This window comes from Mus pahari, chromosome 11 (assembly GCF_900095145.1).
Source record: "Mus pahari chromosome 11, PAHARI_EIJ_v1.1, whole genome shotgun sequence".
In the NCBI taxonomy this organism is placed as follows: Eukaryota; Metazoa; Chordata; class Mammalia; order Rodentia; family Muridae; genus Mus; species Mus pahari.
In genome coordinates this window covers 22,305,520-22,327,413 of record NC_034600.1, presented here as the reverse complement: position 1 = coordinate 22,327,413, position 21,894 = coordinate 22,305,520, and the positions used below count along the sequence as shown (strand labels likewise).

The window sequence follows — 21,894 nt, the reverse complement described above, 5'->3', positions numbered from 1 at the left end:
TGGGGCTGGGGCTGGGGCTGGGGCGGGGGTGGGGCTGGGGGGCTGGGCAGAAGAATGGCTGCCTAACACTTATAAGGCTTGGAGTGTATCCCCAGAGCCTCATCTAGAACCAAAAATAGTCTCTCAGTCAGTCTGCCTTTGTCTCTGTGTCTCTGTGTCTCTCTCTCTCTCTCTGTCTCTGTCTCCTGGTTGAGGATACTTCATTTTCTTGTGGTACTGCCTAAGGTCACATGGTGGCATTTGCCTGCAGCTGGGTGGGCTTGGACGGTAGCTTGACTAATGTGCCTGACTCTCGGCTGGTCAGGGTGAGCGTTTGAGTAAGGGTCTTACGTGGGGCCTGGGTCTTTTCAGGTGATTGATTCTCCAGCGGGCTGCACAGCTCACACAGATGCTGAGAGCTGAGGAAGGGGAAGCCACAGCAGCATCGGAATGTGGCTTCTCACCCAAGCTAACAAGAGGAAGAGAACTCCAGATCAATAAAACAATCACGATGAAGAAAATTGCCACACCCAAGGGCAGCAGAATACGCATTTTCTCACATGTGTGGTCGAGCTGGAAGGAAGACCTAGAAAAAAAATCTTAGCAGTGTATTTCAGAAACGTTAAAGCAATCAAGGTTTTTTGTTTTTGGTTTTCCCCAGATTATGAGGGAGAAGACTTTACTCACAAGAATAGTGAACAGTTTGTACTCTCTGTGAATGTCAGAGCCATCCATGTGCAGCTGTATACAGCTGTTGCCTGCCATGTAGAAAGTCTCATGATAACGTGTGACTGTTTTCAGTGGGTACATGATTGAACGTACTTACGGGGTGTACTGTGATGGTTGTGTAGGTGCTCTGTAAGGAATGAGCAGAGTAACGGCCGGACAGGGTACCTCAGTCACCTTTCCTCTGCGACACATGTTTAGTGTCCTCTCTAGACATCAAGTATGTGATATTAACTGTTATCACCGTCATGTGCACTGGGATGCCAGGCCTCCTACTCTGAACTGCAGTTAAGTATTTGTGATGTAAGACTCATTTTATGATATAATATTCTTATATGAAAGAAGTAGGCTTCACAGTTGTTTTTACGGTGGGATTGAAAACTAATTTAAACAAGTCATGGTAAAAGCACACCGGAAGAAAATATACTACTCTTTAATCAGTTTTGTCTTTGTGTAATTATAGATTTTTTTCCCTTTTTGAGGAAGAAATGGTATTCTGTGACCCAGTGATTTGAATTTGGAATAATTTCACCATTAGCACTTAGAGTAAAATGGGAATAATCTAAACTCCTTGTTGTGACCAATATATCTGTACATGATCTGACTCTGCTTGTGTGCTCGCTCCTTCTGGGCACAGGGCCTTTGCACAGATCTTCTCGGCCTGGAGTTGCTTTTCTTTAGTTAACACTTTGCTTGAGTGTTTGCTTCATTTTGGTCTGTTACACCTCTGCTTCCCAGAGGCGTTGTCTCCTGCTGCCTGAGACAGCTCTTCCCATAACTTCCCAGCCACTGCTATTTCTGTCTCAGTCCTCAGGCTGTATCAATATGGCGTAAGATTAGGTAAGACTTCATGCATGTGCTCTTCTCTGACTCGGTTCATGTCCTACTTGTTTCCACTGCAAGTTATTGCTGCCTGAAATGATAACATTTATGTTACCTATCCATTTTCTGCGTCCTGTCAAGATCTTATCTGGTCAGGGCAGCAATGATCTCCAGCGTCTGGCCCCTGTGGCTTTGCTGGGTCACAGGGTGTAGTAGGCAGGTAGCAAGTACTTCTGGACAGACAGATGGCTTCTGGTCCCATTGAAGGGAGCAGTGTTTGGGGGCATTTGCCGTAGTCTCAGCCTCTTGTTCAAACAGACATGGAGTAGCAAGCCTTTCAAACTCGACTTTACAGTAACTGGGTCTGCAGAAGACCCCAATGAAGAACTGAGAGTTCAAAACCAGATCTAGTCGTGGTAAATTCAGCCCTTTTTTTTCCTATTAACAGTGATTAGAGATATGAAAATGAAATTCATTTGCTCTTAGCTTAATTGGCTCTCCAAACTCAAAACTGGACAAAATACAAATGGTGGCTTTCTCGGCTTTCCCCTGTCTCCTTTGTTAGTTTTTGTTGCTAAGTCCTGAGGTTTAGTAAGATTTTCTTCTGGACTTATAAATAAGCTGTTGATTTTATGTAGTATAGCTTTCAGTTCAGATACTTTTTTTTTTTTTTTTTTTTTAATTGTTAGAAGTTTAACTTAAGCACAGGAGAACACTGGCTCTCTGCCTTAGTCCTTGAGACAGGGCCTTTGAACGAGCCCGGAGCTTGCAGTTTTGCTGGATTCCCTCTCCAGAAAGCAATGATGCTCCTCTGGCTTAGTGAGTCTCCTTGGTGCAAGGCTGCAGACCCAGGCAGCTATGCAAGGCTGGGGTCCACGCTTGCTTAGTAAGTACTCTCACCAGTTAGCCAGCTCCCTAGTCCCCTGAGCCACTCTCTGAATTTGTCTTTTTTTGTTCATTATTGTCATTCCCCCCCACACACACACACACTTTGAGGAACCACTGAGGAGCCTCCTGATAGCTGTTCTCACGCCGCTGTGCTTAACTCCACCCACTGTACATTTCTGTTCCATTTTGTTCACTGACTTTTTTTTTTATTGTTTCAGTCAGGTTTTTAGTCTTCTGGGTATGCTTGGTCATTTTTTTTTTTTTTGGATTCTAAATGTTATTTTATGTTGCATACTCCATTTCCAAAAAAGATGCACTGAGAATTCCAGGAGTTGATCTCTCTGTTTCTCTGTCTCTCTGTCTCTCTGTCTCTCTCTCTTTCCTTTAGAAACTTTGTTTTGTGCTTATATTATGGTGTGCTTACATTTGGAAGGTTCATTACATGTCTTTATTGTGTTGGATTGGGATGATTAACATGTCCTTCACTTCGAGTCCTTATCAGTTTTTGGTGGTGAGAAGATTTACAGTCCCCTTTAGCCACGCTGAAGTCTGCAAGGATGGTTTTAGTTACAGTCACCTTATTGCTCAAGACAACAGCTATTATTCCCGCCCAACTAAAACTCTGGTGACCGACTTCTCCCATTTCCTGGTTCCTCCTTTCCTCTGCCCATCAGTTTGATTCGTTCAGACACTGTTTTTAAGATAGAGTTGGGCAGGTCTCAACCAGCCTTTCGATTAGGTCTCATTTGGACCACCACCGAGGTGTTCTAAGGATGCTGCTCACTGCTGTGCGTGTCGGGACGTCTTTCTGCTCTGGCAGCTGGGCATTTGAAAGACTCCCGGCGCTGTGTGGGCTCTGAGGATTATGTTGCTTGCTTCATCCGGCTGTGGTTCGCAGGCCCTAGCAGTTTCCTTACATGCATGCGTGAACACTACTCAGGCAGATGCAGCGTGCTCTTCTGGCCGTCGCCAGAGTTCCCTCTCCGTGGCTGCCGTGCGTGCGTGCGTGCACTCTGCCCACAGTTGACTCCCTGTTTTCTCCACTCAGAACTTTGTCTCTATGGAGCCAGTGACTCTAGAGCTCTGTTTGACTTTGCTTCCTCTGTACTGAATATAAACCTTTGTGAGCTGGGGCTCTTCTTGAGTCCACTTGCTTATTGCTTTTCTCCCAGAGATCACTGCCATGCGCAGTCTGTCTGCAAGGTCAGAAATCACCTTCTTCAGACATTTTATTTTTTATTTATTTTTTTTTTTGTTAGAGTTTTAGCTATTTAATGTGGGGAGATAAATCTAGAGTTTTATTTCATGGTCCATAGGTCAAAGAAACACTTAGAGGACTATTTTGTATGATACCAGTACAGTCCCCCATTTATATGAATGTCAAATACATAGACATTTTAGGTAAAGACATGATTAGCTTTATGGTCATCAGTTGGTTTGGTCTGTGTGCAGTCCTCAACTGTGGAACACAGTAGTCGGAGGGCATGAGTAGCCCGTGAGGGGAGAACATGGACATTCTAGGACTCTGTGAAGCTCACAGCCTGTGCTGTGTGAGGGGCTGAGCTGTTGCTGATGCAGCACATCCACCTGGCCTTCCTTTCTCCACTGCTGAAGGTTGTCTCCTTGAGACACTGCTACTGAGCGCTGATTCATATAGAAGGAGAAGAGATTCTGTGCAAGAGCTTTAAACATGCACAGACTTGGAGTGGAAATGACTTGAAGGGCAGAGACTGTGACTCAGTCTGGGAAATATGTCAAGAAACTTTTGTTATATCCGGGGGTGTGGGGAGGGAGGGAATGTGGGGGGACGCAGTGGATCCTAACCTCGTCTCCTGTCTGTCTGTTTCCCCCGCCTGTCCTTCCTCTCTGACACAGTCAGTGAATGTTAAACGCTCTTTTTGGCTCTCTAGTCTCGCAGTATCCATGGGTTAGGAAGCAGGGCTTAACCTAGAGTACAGTCCCCTTTAATAGCTGCTGGTACCCTCTGCTCTATTTTTGGCTAGTGTCATTTTGGTTTCCAGAATGAACTTCTCTGAGACTGTGGCCTGAATCTCAGGCTGGAGCAGTTGCAGTTTGGGTGTTTTTCTGAGACAGATGCCCATGTTGGGTGCAGGGAATGGGGCTGTCTTTCTCCCTCTGCCTGCCTTTCCTTTTACAGAGTTGAGTTCCTTTACAGGCTGTCCCCTCTCCCACCATCACCTAAGCACATGGGCTTGTATTGGTGACTTTGTTTAAAAATATAGCCTTGACAGATGTGGTCAAGATTAAAATGAGGTCGCACTGGATTAGGACAGGTCCTGAATCTATTGTGACCCGTGTCCTTGTAAGAAGAGGGGTGTCTAGGTACAGAGACCCAGATACCTGGGGAGGTTTCCGTGTGAAAACACCCCCACACCCCTCTCCCCCAGAGAGGGAGGAGGGGAAGAGATACCTGTAAGTTTTATAACACATCAGAACAGGCTCACCACTGAGCCTAAAAGATGCGTTGGTTAGGTTAACCTAGCCTCCAGTACTGCCGGGGATCTTGGTGCTGTTTTAAGTTTTCAAGGCATTTCCTCTTTCGGCACTGCACGTATGCCAGGGGGGTTGTTCTTACCTTCTCTACCCTGTCCTCCTATGGCAAGACCTCTCTCCCTGAAGAGTTAAGCTGTAAAGCTCAGGGGTCTTTCATTCCCTTCAAGGCTGGGCGGCTTAGTGGGACTTAGTCAGTACTGCTCTGCATGGACGGTGCTTTGCAACTAGAACAAGGCCGTGGCAACCCGATTCTTTTATCAAAATTATCATTTCTTTCAGTCTAATAAAGTATAAAGTTAATTATTGTATGAATCCTCCTAACAATGAAAGCGATCAGATTCTGAGTAACTGTAAATGTAAAGAAAAGGGGGTGATCAGAGTTTGAGCAATCTTATGTTTTTTTCTCTTTTAAGTCTCTGATACTGGAAAAGCAAAGCCAAACCTTTGAAAACATTTCAATGAGGGTAAACAGACAAAATAACGGTAAAATCTTTACAAACTTAAATTGGAAACAGGGCTAGAGAGAAAAAAAAATTTCGTTTTCTCCAGCAGGCCCCGAATAGGTTATAACATCATCGGCCATTCCTCTGGCACAAATAAGCCGAAATGCTCTGGGAGCACCAACGAAATTGCTTAATATAATAAAAAGTATGAGGGCACACATGGAGGTCCCACATCTATGAACTAGAAATTGAAACTTCAAAATGGGCAAGTTGGAAAAACCTGAAAACAAAACATTATTAAAAAAAGAAAGAAAGAAAGAAAGAAAGAACGAAAGGAAAGAAAATGCTTAATTGTAAAAGCTAACATTGCAGAAGTCTGAGTTAAAGTGCTTGTGTGGAGAGTGGGACCAAGTGAACTTTAAACTCCTCTCAGCGCTTTGTCCAAGAAGAGTGTTAGTTAGCATCATCTAATATGTGACCATCCTTTAAAAATGTGTACAGGTGGTGGAATTTCAGCTTAGGGTCGGTCCACTTAAGCATGCCTTCTTTCCCCAGACACTGTTACTAGGTTGCGTGGGAAACTTCCCTTTTTCTTTTATGGACAGGGCTTTCTCCCACTCCCTTTCCTCTGGGGCCAGAGTTCTTGCTGTGCTTTGACCTCTATGACAGGCTCAGAGAGGCGTGGTTCTCCTGCCTGTCCAGAAAGCTGGGACAGGTCTGGAGGTGACAGGAAGGTGAACTTGGTAGTTCCAGAGTCCTGTCAGGAAAGGGAGCAGGAGACAGGCTTGTCTGTAAAAGGGCACAGCGCTGGAGTTCTCAGCCGGGCTGGAGTTCTCATGGAGCTCTCGGCCAGGCTGGAGTTCTCGGTGTTGAATGGAATTGAAAATTGAAAGCTGTAAGTAGGCTTCAAATCATGCTACTGGAAAACTATGGTGAAACCCAGGCATTTGTCTCATTACAGCTCAGAACCTACAAGGGTTACTTCAAAAACTGAAAGGAGGAGGGGAGTTATGTGCAGAACTTCCTGCACTTCAAGACCTCAGAACCATTCTAGTCACATAGCATTGGGGGTCATCCTGGGCTTTGCTCCCTCTGGGTCTAGATCCCAGCCCCCTGGGGTGTCAGGTTCAAAAGAAGCAAATGGTACCTGGAGTGTCTACCACAGTGCATCAGGAGCATACCCAGGAGCATGCTGGTCCCCAGGCCTCCTCAGTGTCACAACTACCTGTGGTTCTTCTCATCCAGCTCCTGGGCTTCCCTGCCCCATCTGCCCCATCTTCTCATTCCTTGTAACCCTGCCATTTTGCTGTGCTCTCTTGCTTCCTGCCCTCCCCCCTCCCATCTTCCTCCCTCCCCCTCCATCTTGGTCTCCTTTGCCCTTTTGTTTGCCTCCAGCACTGTTTACAGGCAAGCCAGTCTCTTGCAAACCTTCAAGCTCCCTTTCCTGGTGGGACTCTGGAACTACCAAGGCTACCTTCTTGTCGCTTGCTGTCTGTCCTGGCCTTCTGGATAGGCAGGAGAACCACGCCCTTCCAAGCCAGTCTGGCCTTTGCCTGATGCCTCTGGCTGTACTTTCCCTCCTTTCTACAATAAATCCTTCCCTGCAACCATACTTTGGAATGTTCTGGTCCTCAGTTTATATCACTGGTGCTAAAACCCTTAGTTTATACATGGGGAACTATTATTTTTTCTTTCTTGTGTTGGGTCTTTATTTTATTTAGTATTGCAAGGAAAATGATATATAATTATTATAGAAACAATATATAATATATATAATTTAAGTGAAAAAATATCTATTTTTACTTAATGTATATTTTAAATATTTTTTCCACCCAATGACCCAACACTTATTTAAATAAGCGGCATCACTCTTCTGTAATCTGTCTCTCCCTTGTAATTAATTGATTTTGAGGTAGTGTGTCTCCATACATCGCCTTTAAAGTCATGGCCCTTCTTCCTGGCCTCCCACACGGTGAGATTACAGGCCTGGTTCATGATTTGGGGCTTTTGGAGGATGAGAGTCTGAAGATTAACTTTGGTTCTCAGGAGTGCTAGGCAGGCATTCTTCTCTTGAGCCATACCTGAGTCTTTGACATCTTTCTTTGCAAGTATATATATAATGATCTATTTCTAATAGCTCTATAGAATTCCACTGGGTGGGGAATTTTAATTACCTTAGTGGAGTCCGGAATGATAAGTAATTTTTTAGGCATTATGTTGGTTACTTTTCTTATTGCTGTGACCAGAAGACTTAAAGATGGGAGCGTTTATTTTAGCTCACAGCTTGGGAGGAGATAGTGCATCATGATGGGGAAGGCAGAAGGGCAGGAGAAGGAGCCAGCCTATCACATTACATCAGCAGTCAGAAAGCGGTGTGTTAATAGGTAGTAAGACTGGGCTATAGACCCTCCAAGCCTGCTTCTGGCGACTCACTTCCTTTAGCAGAGCCCCACTTCCTAAAGATTCTACAGTCTCCCAAAAACAAGGATCCCCGCTGAGGGGCAGGTGTTCAAACACCCGAGTCTATGCAGGACATTTCACATTCAACCCATAACAACTACTCTTAAGTAAAAAAATATGTGTATGTATGTGTATGCCTGAGTGTACGTATGTATGCCATGTTCATGCAAGAGGCCTTAGTAGTCAGAAGTGGGCATCTGATCCCATGAATTTGGAGTTATAGGTGGTTGTGAGCTACCATGAGGGTGCTGGAAACTGAACCTGGGTCCTCTGCAGGAGCAACACACATTCCTTGGCAGCCCCCACAACAGGTATTCTTATGGTTTCCCTTAGAACTTTCAACAACAGAGCTCTAAACTGTTGGTTCCTCTGTGGCCCATGCGATTCCTTTGCCTACTTGAACCCCTCTCCTCCTGTTTTTCCTCCCACTGATAATATCATTATGGCTCTATAATATTTAGACTCTGTTCAGTACCTATGGCCTAAAGTGTGGCAGAGGTAACTACTTCTGGTCAACAGACTACAGATTTCACTGTTTCACACTGTGTGAAAAAGGGAGACTCTAGAAGATAACTCATATATGTAAGAGGACAGCCCGGAGTTACATTATACAGATGGTGAGCAGAGGAGTCCCTGAAACAAGTACCTCCAGATGTGATTCTTTCCCACAGAAAGGCAGGGCTAGTTCCTCAGGTGGAGCTTAATACTTGAGGGTGTGTCTTCATCCTTCTGCCCTGCTCTACTAAGTCACATTTAATACACTTCAAAGTTTTCAGTCTTCCACAAAAATGAAGTATATTATATCCCTTTTTTTTCCACTTTTGAATTTTTGCTTTTGTTAGTTTTTATCAAAATGAGCCAGAGGCTAGTACTAACCCAATGAGTTACTTTCACTGGATCTGGTCACGCTATAATAACTCAGCTTTGTATTTAATATTTCCAGAGGTATCAGAGTCAGGCAAAACTCATACATGCATTTGAAAAGTGTAACAACCAAAAATAGCCAGGGCTAGAAACAGGTGTGCATTGGGATGCCTGTGGGATAAATTATGTTAACATATTCAACTCGAAGGATTAACATATCCATAACATTCATTTTCTGGGTTTCTATATCTTAGTGTCTGACCTGTCAGGCCTTGCTTTTCTGTTTTATTTGTATATTTCTCTGAGATAGGGTTTTTCTGTGCAGCCCTGGATGTCCCAAAGCAGGCTTGCCTTGGCTTACCCTTGCTTTTCAGTGGGAACGTTTCTTCTTGTTCCTTCTTCAATTGATCAGATTGGGGAAGCTATTGATGATTTTGGGCTCACCTTCAAGTACCTGTCCTAGGTCCGGCTTGCCCCGCTTGCCTCTACCAACCTTGAAGGCCTTGTCCATCAGTTCCAGGAATGACCTAGAAAGTTGAGCTGGCTCCTCCCTTGGCCTTGCCTGGCCCTTTCTCCAGCCAGTCATTCTGGACAGCTGGGTTAAATTTCAGTGCCATGCCTTATTCCAGAGCACGGCCGAGGCACGTTAGATAACCTTTCTTTTTAAATAAAAGCATTTTTAAAAAGAGGCGATTTGTAAAAAGCTTATTAAATTCACAAGAGAAGACCCATAATTATTTGTGTGGCTGGACTGTGGCAGGCATGTCCTCACTCTCTGTGTGGGTGGCATAGCCCTATGACAGCTTGTAAGAAAGCAAATCCAAACACGTTCTGTTGGATGTGAATTCTTAGATCTCCATCCAAAATGCAGTCAGCAATACACCACAAACCTTGCCGGTCTCTCTGGGACTCCATAGAACCCACAGGATGTTTTCTCTCCAAAAGTTCTAGGAGCATGATGGCCTGGAAGCAGATGTGCAAAAGACTATTTGTTTGAAGTAGGCATCACTTGCACAAAGGCACAAAGATTCATACACTAAAAAAATATAAAACATGTTCTCTCTGTGCTCCCTTATTATTTCAGAGGTTACCAGTGAGGCAAAGGTTGTCGGTATCTGTCTACATGAATATTCAAAGCACACATAACATATGTTTTTATATCTAATAAATGCTTGAAGAAAGTTAAAGACTACCGTGGATCATGTTCAATGTAATACTTGTAGACAATTATCAAATTTTTTTTAGTTGTGAAGAATTTCATTGCTTTAATATGTAATAATTTATATTACCACCTCTCATTGATGATTACTCAGGTATTTTTAGATCTTATGCCATGAAAACAGAACTGTATAATTAGTGCCAACAAAGGAATTTCACTTTCTACAGATGTGACTGACTGTATCTGTAAGATAAGTTCCTGGATGTAGCATTTCTGACTCTAGTATTTATACATTTTTTTCTCCTTTTCTATTTTAGGTTTTGGGACAGTTTCACTATATAGCCCTCGCTGCCCTGGACCTCTGTCTGTAAACCAGGCTGGTCTTGAACTTGAAAAGATCTGCCTGCCTCTGCCTCTGCCTCTTGTGTGGCATTTATAGATGTGCACCACCATACCTAGCAATATATTTTAAGTTTTGGTGGCTTTTGCTAACTTGCTTTTCAGGGATATAATACTGATTTCCATTTTTTTTCCTGGCAGCGTGTTGGGGAATCCTGCCTGTTTGCCCATATTTTTTTGTGTATGTTACACATCATAGTTCTTTGATCCATAGGTCAAAGGGTTGTCACATTATTTTTAATTTGCATTTTCCTTATGGTTAATGCTGAATGTCTTTTTATCCACACATATTTACTTATCTCTCTCTCTGTCTGTCTGCCTATATTCCCACCTATCCTCTGCTCATTTTCCTTGGGCCGTTAGTCTTTTTTATTGATTTGTTATAACTATTTGCATTTTGAGGAGTTAAAAGCTGTTTTACATATTGAAGAAATCAGTGCTTTTCTATGACAAGAGCTCAATTTTTTACATTTTTATATTTATCCTTTGATTTTTTTAAAATTCTGTGCAGCACGTTTTTCTTTTTTTAAGATAAATTTTATTATTTATTTTGTGTATATGTATGTGGTGTATGTATATATTCACATTGTGTTGGGGGAGGGGCGTGGAGGCTGGAAAGGGGAATTGGATCCATTGGTATATTGGTGACACTGCCTGATCCCAAAAACTGCTAGATTGTATATGTACAGTTCAGTTTGGGTGCTGGAATCCAAATTCCAGTCCTCTAACAGAACAGTAAGTGCTCTGAACCACTGAGCCATCCCTCCAGACCTGTGTTGCAGGGTGTTTCAGTCCCCTGGTTTTGACCTTTCAGTTTTGAGATAGGGTCTTTTGCAGTTCAAACTGATCTCGTACGAGGGATTGAACTGAGAATGACCTTGGGCTTCTGGTCAGTTATGAGGGATTATAACTCTGCACAGTGCTGGGGAGGAGCTGAGTGTTTTGCCTATGCTAGACTAGTGCTCCACCAGCAGAGATACATCGCCAGGCTTTCATCGTATTTTAGAAGACAGGTTTAATTCTGTTTTAATCTTTCATATTTGTGAGTTTTATTGTAAATTAGCAATGAGCATTCTGTTTAGATAAGGGAAAATTTGTCTAGAAAGAAGTATTTTGGATTTTCATTTATGGTATTTGAGCTATTGCACCTGGATTTTCTCTGTTCATTTCTCTTCTACAGTGACAGTCAGGTACAGCAACTGCTTTATGGCAGATGGTTAGCAAGATGTCTTGATAACGGAGATACCTAGCAATGGTGTCTAGAGGACTAGGTCAGGGCTGGGTAAGTGAAGTTGCTGGGATGCAGGGTGTAAGGTTACCGTCTCAGCTTGGTGAAACCTTCACATTGAGTAGTAGTGGAGTTGATTTCAGCATTTGGATGGGTCTCACCGTGGTCTTCATCAGTGTCCTGCCCCCTTTCTTTCTAGGCAGCTATCGTTTACTTCCTTAATGCTCAGTTCATCAGCTGCTCAGTGTTCCTAACGCAGACACTGCACTAGAAGCTGTTGGCTTTGGCCTAATCAGTCTAAGATGAGACCCCAGCCATAGCATTTAGAGCACTGGGGTATCGTCTCATGCGCAGCTAGGGTTGAGAGTAAATACCAGTGCAATCCCATTGCAGAAAGGGTTTTACTCTACGTTGCCCCAGCGCTTCCAAATATGTACGGCCCTCACCTGATAACACTGGCTCAGGCCTGAGGTTGGCCTTTGGACTCTGCTTGTACCGTGTTAAGGTGAAGCTGATGGTCTCCAGAACACTCGTGGGTGGCTCGGGCTCATCTGTCATGAATGCAGACACCAGCCTATGTCTTCCCTTACTTAGTTGAAAAACAGGTTTCTTGAAAATGCTTTATCCCTTCATCTTCTTTTCTCTGAAAGGGAGGGTTGACATGGGTGAGATGTGTAGTTCCCTTTAGTTCCCTTGTTCTTTTATCTTCTTGTGATGATCTGGGTTTTTCCCAGGCTACTTGGATGGGGATTTTTTTTTTTTTTTTTTTTTTTTTCAGAATGGTAGTCTGGATTCTGCAATTGAAACACTGGCTTCCTCTAGGAAGTGGTTCTGGTTTTATTATAATTTACTGGGAGAAATAAAAATAAGGAATATTTAATACTAGTTGACCTAGTGGATCAAATTAAATTGTAAACAATGGTAAACATAAGAAGAAGGTGAGGAAGCGAGGAAAGAGTATTGACTCTAAGAGAAAATGTCACTGCAAAGGGGAGACTTGAGTTAGGCATTGTGCCCTGGCCTAGGCTACTAGACTGTAACAGTTCTTGGGCGTTTACATTGGCCTGTCTGCACAAGGCACTCTTTAGTACTTGTTAGCATCATTCTCAGGGTCTCCTTAATTACATGATGGCGGCTGGATAGCTACTGTTTGGATTTTGTACTAAAGAAGAGCTCCTTTCCCCAGGCATTAGAAGAAAATAGACTAGTGTCCAAAAACAGAGTGGGTGTTTGATAAACCAGAATAGTAATGATGACGTAGTCATTGCATTTATGTGCTGTTTGAGCAAATATTAATTTTTTGGTGCTGGGCATCAAACTAGACTTCATATTTGCTAGGTAGGAGATGAGCCACTTTGCTATCTTACCTAAATTTATGTTGTCCAAATACAGTAATTTTGATAGTGCAGGTTGGATGAAATTTAAAACAATAATTCTGACAACTACTCTAATGTTTAATATTAATGAAATAATTAAAAGTAATAATTTTAGATATTTGATAGTTTACTGTTCAGTCAGGAATGATATGCAGCATGCTCATTAACCTATTAACTAACCAGAATAGATTGGAACCAGCCATACAGAATTGATCTTAAGTAGCAAGCTTCCAAGGAAGGGCTGGCAGGCTGTCAGCCCAACGTACTGTAAGATATGTTTAAGTTGCCACCACATCTATCTTCCTCTAATTTTTTAAAAAAACCTTTGAATTTATTTTGGGGTGCTAGGGATCACACCTAGGGCCTGTGTGCTAGACAAATGGTTTGCCACTGAGCTGTCTCCCAGCTTCTTAGTTCTCTTTATAATTATGGTGATTGTAATTTTCCCCCAAGAGGTGGCACAGTGTAATACTTCACAGTAGATGAATAGATGAAATGGGACAAGAACGAGGCATTCTCTCCCTTCTGGGGGGCTAGAGACCTGAAATCAAGTTGTTGAATCATGCTTCCTCTACAGCTCCTAGACTGAACCTGTCACTCTGTGCTGGTTGTGGTTACAGCAGTGCCTGACACTTCTTGGCTTATAGCTACACCACTCTACTCTTCATTTTTGTGTGGCTTTCTCAGAACTTCATGTGTCTGTTTCGATCTTCAAATGTCCCTCTTATAAGAAAATTAAGCAACCTCTCCTTCCTTAATTATTATTTGGATCCTGTTAAGGTGTGAATGCTGGGTAGCTGTGTCCTGAGGACTCATTCCTTCCCATGCAGACAGATCTGTGCATGGAGAGATACTGTAGTCTTCTGTATAAATTCATGGAATTCAAGCAAGCTTTGCCTTAAAATAGAACTTATTATAGTTCAATAAACACTACACATGGCTGTATTTAAGAACAAGTATAAGAGAGCAGGAAGGAAAGCAGTTAGAGGGGCTGGCGAGATGGCTCAGTGGTTAGGAGCACTTGCTGCTTAAGTCGGGAGGACCGGGGTTTGATCCCAACCTTCATCAGGTAGCCTACGAAACATGAGTCAGTCCAGATCCAAGGAACCCAGCATGCCTTCTGGCCTCCGTAGAAACTCAGGCACACATGTACATACAGGCACAGAGACACATATCCCCAGACGTGCTTGCACAGAAATAAAATGTTTTCTAAAGAGAAAACAAGCCAGTGCAAGGTCGAGAACGGTCTGTGATTGACACACATGTGAAAATGAGGTGCCTGTTTTCAGCTCTCTGAAGAGCAGTTCTATGGGAAAGGACTTTGACCCCTGAAGACAGAACTAGAGCCACCGAGCCAAGGGAACAGTGCAGTGTTAAGACAGAACTTCTTGGGTTATGGGTTACGGTGCACAGAATGTTGGGAGATACCATAAGAAAGTGGAAAATACAGGCTCCCCAGACAGTTGGGGGAGGTGCTGTATACAGTTATTGCTCTATGACATCTCTTTCATCAAAGAGACAATAAGGCTCGCTTCCAGCCTTGCTGTGAACCCTCAAATCTCCCAGTGGACACCATTCCTTACAACATGCTACTTCTTTCTGTGAGGTTAAGTGCATTTTTACTGTTTACCATCCTGAACTTTTGCTCTCTGACCTCGGTGTGCTGGGCTAGTAGATTGAAAAGAGTAGAAGAGATTAATTTAGAAGAGGAACATTAATAAGCAAAAAAAGCTTGGGAAATATAGTTGATATTTATCAAGTAGTACACAGTGTACATTGGGTTAGTCTGGTCATCCACAGTGTCTCATTTAAAGTGCCTGATTTCTCTTGGCATGGCTTAGAACACAAGTGACATGATAGTTCTTCAAGCTATGGGTTCTTGCATTAATGGCATTTTTCATGTCTTCTTTGTTGGTGGAGCACAGGAATGTTCTGATGGCTACATGTGCAAAACACAGTTTCAAATAAAGAATGAGACCTCGACACCACATCTGGGAACACTTGCCAGTGTACGCACTTGTCTCCCTACAGAGGTGAGTAGTTTACTGTGCCATGAGCTCCTTTTCAGTCTCTGTGACACATATTCATTAAGAGCTTTCAGTTTTTTTTATGTATGCTTATACGTTAAAAAATTAAATAGCCCTTGGATCCTGGGACTGTTGGCAGTAGGTATGTGAACTTCATTTCTGAGGGATTATTTGCTTCATAGCAATGAAAACAGCAATTGTGGTGTAAACTGTGAGTCCCTTCAGTTCTAGTGATCCTTCACACCTTTTCTTAGATCTGAAGACACACAATACCTTCTGTTGTTTTGGCTTTTATCTAGTGACATCTCAGCCTATACAGATCTAAATTGTGCCCAGTCTGCCTTTCACTAGTTTTCTTGTTATTTGGAAATGTGTAGAATCCAGGTCTCATTCTTTAGGAAGATCTGATTGACTTGAGAAATTTACAGAATTAAATGTTATTAAAGTGCTGAGTTCTTAGTGACTTTCTGGAATATTTTTAGTGTTTTTTTTTTAAATCAAATTACAAGTAGCCTTAATATGTTTCTTATATGAGAAGTTGTAGATATCCATTCAGAAACAATAGGGAAATCTGTAAAACTGAAATAACTCCCCATATACCTTTAGTATACACTATTAATATTTTAGAAGATGCTACCTATTTTCCTTAGGTTTCTCCTATACATGTGTTTGGTAACCAGGGAGACGATCATTAACCTCCTTACATTTCAGTAAACACAGAATCCATAGTTCACTTCAGTGGCTCCACAGCGTTCTATTTGATGACTACACCGTAGTTTTATACTCTTACTTCAGGAAGCACTGGAATTTCAGCAGATGGAAGATGATTGATGGGAGCTAATTACTTCAGTACAAAGGAAAAATCAAATGTTTAAATTCTGAGCATCTTTTTAAAAGGCAGAGGCTTTTTGTACATGTGTCCTTATGTGTGTGTGTGTTCTCTGCATACGTGTGTATGCATGCCTTCCTGTCTGTGTGTACATGCTCCTGTCTCTCTCTCTCTCTCTCTCTCTCTCTCTNTCTCTCTCTCTCTCTCTCTCTCTCTCTCTCTCTCTCTCTCTCTGTGCATGTTTCTATCTCTTTGTATGTACATGTTACTATCTGTGTGTACATGTTTCTTTTGGTATGTGTGTGCATGTTCATTTCTGTATGTGCATGTATCTATAATGTGTGTGGGTGTATCTTGGACCCCAGTGTATACAAATGTTAGGTCCATGCGGGTGTTTTTCTCTTTTGCTCAGATAGGGTCTCTCACTGAACCTGGAGCTCACACTTGACCCAGGATCTTCTTTGTTCACATCCCTAGTGCTAGGACATGCTACCACTCTCAGCTACTTCAGGGTGCTGATGGTGTGAACTCGGATCTGACCCCCTCATGTGTACTTGGAAAGCACCTCATCCGCTGAGCCGTTTGTCAGGTGGACATGCTCCTTTCCTTCATGTGTGCAGGAACAGGTTGTTCTGCTGCTGCTCTGGGAGTAACTTGCTCCAACAGTGTTTGATCACAAGTCGTTCTTACGGATTCGGTGCTTAGGGGTGCTAAGTGCTGCACAGAGGTTGCTTGATTCTTGATTACCACTTTGTGGCTCAGTAGCCAACGCCAGACCTGAAGCCAAATATGTTAGGAAACCTTCTCAATTCATTACTTGTTAGCTTATAAAGGTAACAGAAATGATGATTAAAAAGGAAAGTCACTGGTTTTTGTCAAGCAAGTTGGCAGAGATTTTAAAAGCACTAAAGTGCTGTGACAGTATGAGAGGCCGACTCTGATGTGACTTGACAGAGTTTAAACTTGTACACATGGTGTGTGTAATCTACACCGAGTAGAGAAATTTAACCTCGTATCAATTTCTCATCCTTTTCCATCTGTAACATTGCCCAGTGTGTTTCACCATTTAGGGATGTGGGAGGAGTGCTCCACTGGAATCCCCCTCCTCGCAGCGTTCCGCCATTGGCGCTTTGCTGAGCCTGCCTCATTATGTTTCCATCTCCAGCCTTTAGTTTAGTAAACATGCTGGTTTTGATGTAGTGATTTTACATCAGAGTAAACTTCAGAGTGATGCTTACACAATAACCAGAAATACATGCAGAACTTTATCAGGAAGTGCGTGTATCACACTGCCATTTATGGTTGGAATTAAACAGAAGCGACTGTAATGTGCAGCCATAACAGGTTGGTTAATTAAGGTCCATCCATGTACTGGATGCAATGACTAGAAAGACCTCTTAGGTGACCATTTACAAGGGTTAAATGTTAAATGAAAAAAGGACAGTCATTATAGCCTAAACAATATGTCCAAGCACATTTACTATCTTTTGATTCAGCTGTTGACCATTATGGTTTTAAATATTATTTTTAATCTCTTCAAAGAGTGAAACCCTTATTTCTTTCTTATCACTTTGAAATCCTAGGGATTTTTATTTGTTTGTTTGATGCAGCAGTTCTGTTTGGAGGCACCATCTATCTATGCAAGCTTGCTTTCTTATGGGTGTCTCATTTTCCAGCTCCCAAATCAGAGAGAATGCTTTTAAGGCTGACTGAGACATACAGTATTGTAAGTGACTGTGCCTCTTGATTTCTTGCTAGCCTTTAGCTGAGTACTTGAGAGATTCTCAGCTTGGTGTGGCAGTGTGTGCCTCTAATTCCAGAAACAGATGCAGAAGAATCAGGAGTTTGAGGATCGCTTCAGCAACATAGCAAGTTTGGAGACAAGCAGAATGACACGGAACTTTGTTTTAAACAAGAAAGTAAACAATGAACAAAGAAAAAACACAGAAATAAAAAGATTATCTATACATAAGTATATATATAGCATAGATATTATTTTCCTTCTAATCAAGTCAGATTCTCTTAACTGCAGATTATTTTAAATGTTTTCTGTTCTTCCCTTCCTCTGCAGGGATTTTCTGTAATAGCATGGTTCCTTTGTTTCTCTTTCATATCCCACAAACTGGTATTTACTGGTTTGAGTTCCAACTGCTTCTAAAGAATGCAAACCTGTCCATAAAGGGTTACATGGTAAATATCTATAATCTAACGAATCAGCTTACTTGTATATGTTGATAAAACCTGGCCAATCAGATGAATTACTTTGAATTGATGGAATTTTAAAAGGGTTTTACTTTAGATAGAATAGTATTTTTTTCCCTGATAATCAGTGTACATAGAAAAGTTACAAATGTCTGAAAAGAAAAACTTGTAGTGAGGTTTTCAGTAGTATACATTTGGAGGAGGAGGAGGAAGAGGAGGAAGAGGAGGAGGAGGAGGAGGAGAAGAATGTGATGCAAGCCCTCGCTTGCCAGTAGAGGGTGGTGTTTTCTTTTTTCTTTTTATTCATTTGTCTTTCATATATTGCATTCCAACTTCAGTTTCCCCTCCCTTCTCTCCCCCAGTCTCTCCTCTACCTCCCCTTTTCCCTAGATTCATTCCCCCTCCCATTCTCTCCTTTCAAAAAACAAAACAAAAAAACAGGCTTTTTCAGGGACATCAACTAAATACTGCATAAAAAGCTACAAGACCAGGAACAAATTCCTGCATCGAAGCTGGACAAGGCAACCCAGTAGGAATAAAAGGGTCCCAGAGTCAGGCAGAAGAATCAGAGACAACCCTGCTCCCATTGTTAGGAACCCTACAAGAACATGGAGCTACACAATCATAAGACACATGCAGAGGACCTAGGTCAGACCCACACAGGCTCTCTGATCTCTGTGAGCCCACTAGAGTTGATTCTGTGGGCTGTGTGCCTTTATCCCTCTGGCTCCTCCAATCCTTCCTCACTGTCTTCCACAGGACTTCCTGAGCTCTACCTGATACTTGGCTGTTGAACATTTCTTTCTTTCTTTCTTTCTTTCTTTCTTTCTTTCTTTCTTTCTTTCTTTTCTTTTCTTTTCTTTTCTTTTCTTTTCTTTTCTTTTCTTTTCTTTTCTTTCTTTCTTTCTTTCATCCCTTTCTTTCTTTCTTTCTTTCTTTCTTTCTTTCTTTCTTTTCTTTTCTTTTCTTTTCTTTTCTTTTCTTTTCTTTTCTTTTCTTTTCTTTCTTTCTTTCTTTCTTTCTTTCTCTCTCTCTCTCTCTCTCTCTCTCTCTCTCTCTCTCTCTCTCTCTCTCTCTCTCTCTCTTTCTTTCTTTCTTTCGCAGTCATTTTAGTTTCTATGAGTACAAGCTTTATTGGGAAGTTGAAAAGTCAGAAATCCTGTGACATGCCATCTTTGCTTTGGTACCCAGTAGAGAGTGTGTGACTCTTCAAGACTTCCAAAGCTTCAGGGAGTCCAGGTTCATTTTGAGAGGTTTCCTTAGGGTTCTGTCTGGTGGTCCCTCTTGATGTACAGTAATGACAGCACATTTTCCAATTCTTGTGGGCCTTAGACAATCGCTTGAACATCATTTCATGCCTCTTCTTGAAGGACCAGTACGTAATGCATCCTTTTGTCAGTTTGAATACAACAGCCAAGGCCTCTAGAATCTCCTCCTTATGGTTGGGGTCTGTCTCGAAGTGCTTTCTTAGCTCCTGGAATATTTATGCAGGACAAACATGGAGTTGTCTCCATCCCAGTTGCTTCCATCATGGCTGCAGCGCATGTGAGTTCTGTTCTGAACATTTCTATATTAGTAAGGGTTCTCTAGAGTCACAGAACTTATGGGTAGTCTCTATATAGTAAGGGAATTTGTTGATGACTTACAGTCTGTAATTCAACTCCCAACAATGGTCAGCAGCAGCTGTGAATGTAAGTCCAAGGATCTAGCAGTTGCTCAGTCCCACAAGGCAAGCAGGCAAAGAAGAGAGTCAATCTTCCTTCTTCCAATGTCCTTACATAGGTCTCTAGCAGAAGGTGTGGCTCAGATTAAAGGTGTGTACTTCCATGACTTTAATCCCAGATGACCTTGAACTCAGAGATCTCCCTGCCTTTTTTTTCTTTCAACTGTTAATATTCAATAAACAGAATAATTATTTTAAGATATATTTCATTGTTATGTCTCCCTTTTCATTTCTGATTTTATTAATTTGGATACTGTCTCTGTGCTCTCTGGTTAGTCTGGCTAAGGGTCTATCTATCTTGTTGGATTTCTCAAAGAACCAGCTCCTTGGTTTTATTGATTCTTTGTATAGCTTTTTTGTTTCTATTTGGTTGATTTTAGCCCTGAGTTTGATTATTTACTGCCATCTACTACTCTTGAGTGTATTTGCTTCTTTTTGTTCTAGAGTTTTCAGATGTGCTATCAAGCTGCTAGTGTAAGCTCTCTCCAGTTTCTTTTTTGGAGGCACTCAGAGCTATGAGTTTTCCTCTTAGTACTGCTTTCATTGTGTCCCATAGGTTTTGATATGATGTGTCTTCATTTCCATTAAATTTAATATCTTTCTTTATTTCTTCCTCAGCCAAGTTATCATTGGGTAGAGAGTTGCTCAGCTTCGATGTGTATGTGAGCTTTCCGTTGTTTTTGTTGGTATTTAAGACAAGTCTTAGTCCGTGGTGATCTGATAGGGTGCATGGGATTATTTCCTTTTCTTTTTTTTTCTTTTTTCTTTTTCTTTTTTTTTTTTTTTTTGGTTTTTCGAGACAGGGTTTCTCTGTGTATCCCTGGCTATCCTGGAACTCACTTTGTAGACCAGGCTGGCCTCGAACTCAGAAATCTGCCTGCCTCTGCCTGCCAGGATTAAAGGCATGCATCACCACCGCCCAGTGGATTATTTCTTCTTGTATCTGTTGAGACCTGTTTGTGGCTGATTATATGATCAATTTTGGAGATGGTACCATGATGTGCTGAGAAGAAGGTATATTTTTTTGCTTTAGGATGAAATGTCCTATAAATATCTGTTAGAACCATTTGGTTCATAACTTCTCTTAGTTTCACTGTGTCTCTGTTTAGTTTCTGTTTCCATGATGTGTCCATTGATGAGAGTGGGGTGTTGAAGTCTCCCACTATTATTGTGTGGTGTGCAATGTGTGCTTTGAGCTTTAGTAAAGTTTCTTTTACGAATGTGGCTGGCCTTGCATTTGGAGCATAGATGTTCAGAATTGAGAGTTCTTTTTGGTAGACTTTTCCTTTGACCAGTATGAAGTGTCCTTCCTTATCTTTTTTTATTTTTTATTTTTTGATAACTTTTGGTTGAATGTTGCTTTTATTCCATATTAGAATGGCTACTCCAGCTTGTTTCTTGGGACCATTTGCTTAGAAAATTGTTTTCCAACCTTTTACTTTGAGGTAGTGTCTGTCTTTGTCACTGAGGTGCGTTTCCTATATGCAGCAAAATACTGGGTCCTGTTTACATATCCAGTCAGTTAGTCTATGTCTTTTTATTGGGTAATTGAGTCCATTGAGGTTAAGAGATATTAAGGAATAGTGATTGTTACTTCCTGTTATTTTTGTTGTTAGAGGTGGAATTATGTTTGTGTGCTATCTTCTTTGGGGTTTGTTGAAAGATTACTTTCTTGCTTTTTCCGGGGAGTAATTTCCCTCCTTGTGTTGGTGTTTCCCATATATTATCGCCATATATTATCCTTTGTAGGGATGAATTTATGGAAAGATATTCTGTAAAATTGGTTGTCATGGAATATCTTGTTTTCTCCATCTATGGTAATTGAGAGTTTTGCTGTGAATAGTAGCCTGGGCTGGTATTTGTGTTCTCTTAGGGTCTGTATGACATCTGCTCAGGATCTTCTAGCTTTCATAGTCTCTGGTGAGATGTCTGCTGTAATTCTGATAGGTCTCCCTTTATATGTTAATTTGATGTTTTGATTATTATGTGACAGGAGAAATTTCTTTTCTGGTCCAGTCTATTTGGAGTTCTGTAGGCTTCTTGTATGTTCATGAATATCTCTTTAGGTTAGGGAAGTTTTCTTTTATAATTTTGTTGAAGATATTTACTGGCCCTTTTGTTGGGAATCTTTGCTCTCTTCTATACCCATTATCCTTAAGTTTGGTTTTCTCATTGTGTCCTGGATTTCCTGGATATTTTGGGTTAGGAGCTTTTTGCTTTTTGCATTTTCTTTGACCATTGTGTCAATGTTTTCT

At 41.7% G+C, this 21,894-nt stretch overlaps 1 protein-coding gene across 1 annotated transcript in view; it reads left to right on the top strand.

Annotated features, from left to right (window-relative positions):
- Atg10 (autophagy related 10) overlaps window positions 1-21,894 on the top strand; it is a 291,273-nt gene that overhangs the window by 50,400 nt on the left and 218,979 nt on the right. The window contains exon 3 of the mRNA XM_021208773.2: window positions 14,784-14,891. Within this exon, the coding sequence (XP_021064432.1) occupies window positions 14,784-14,891 (108 nt within the window). The remainder of the gene's footprint in view (window positions 1-14,783; window positions 14,892-21,894) is intronic.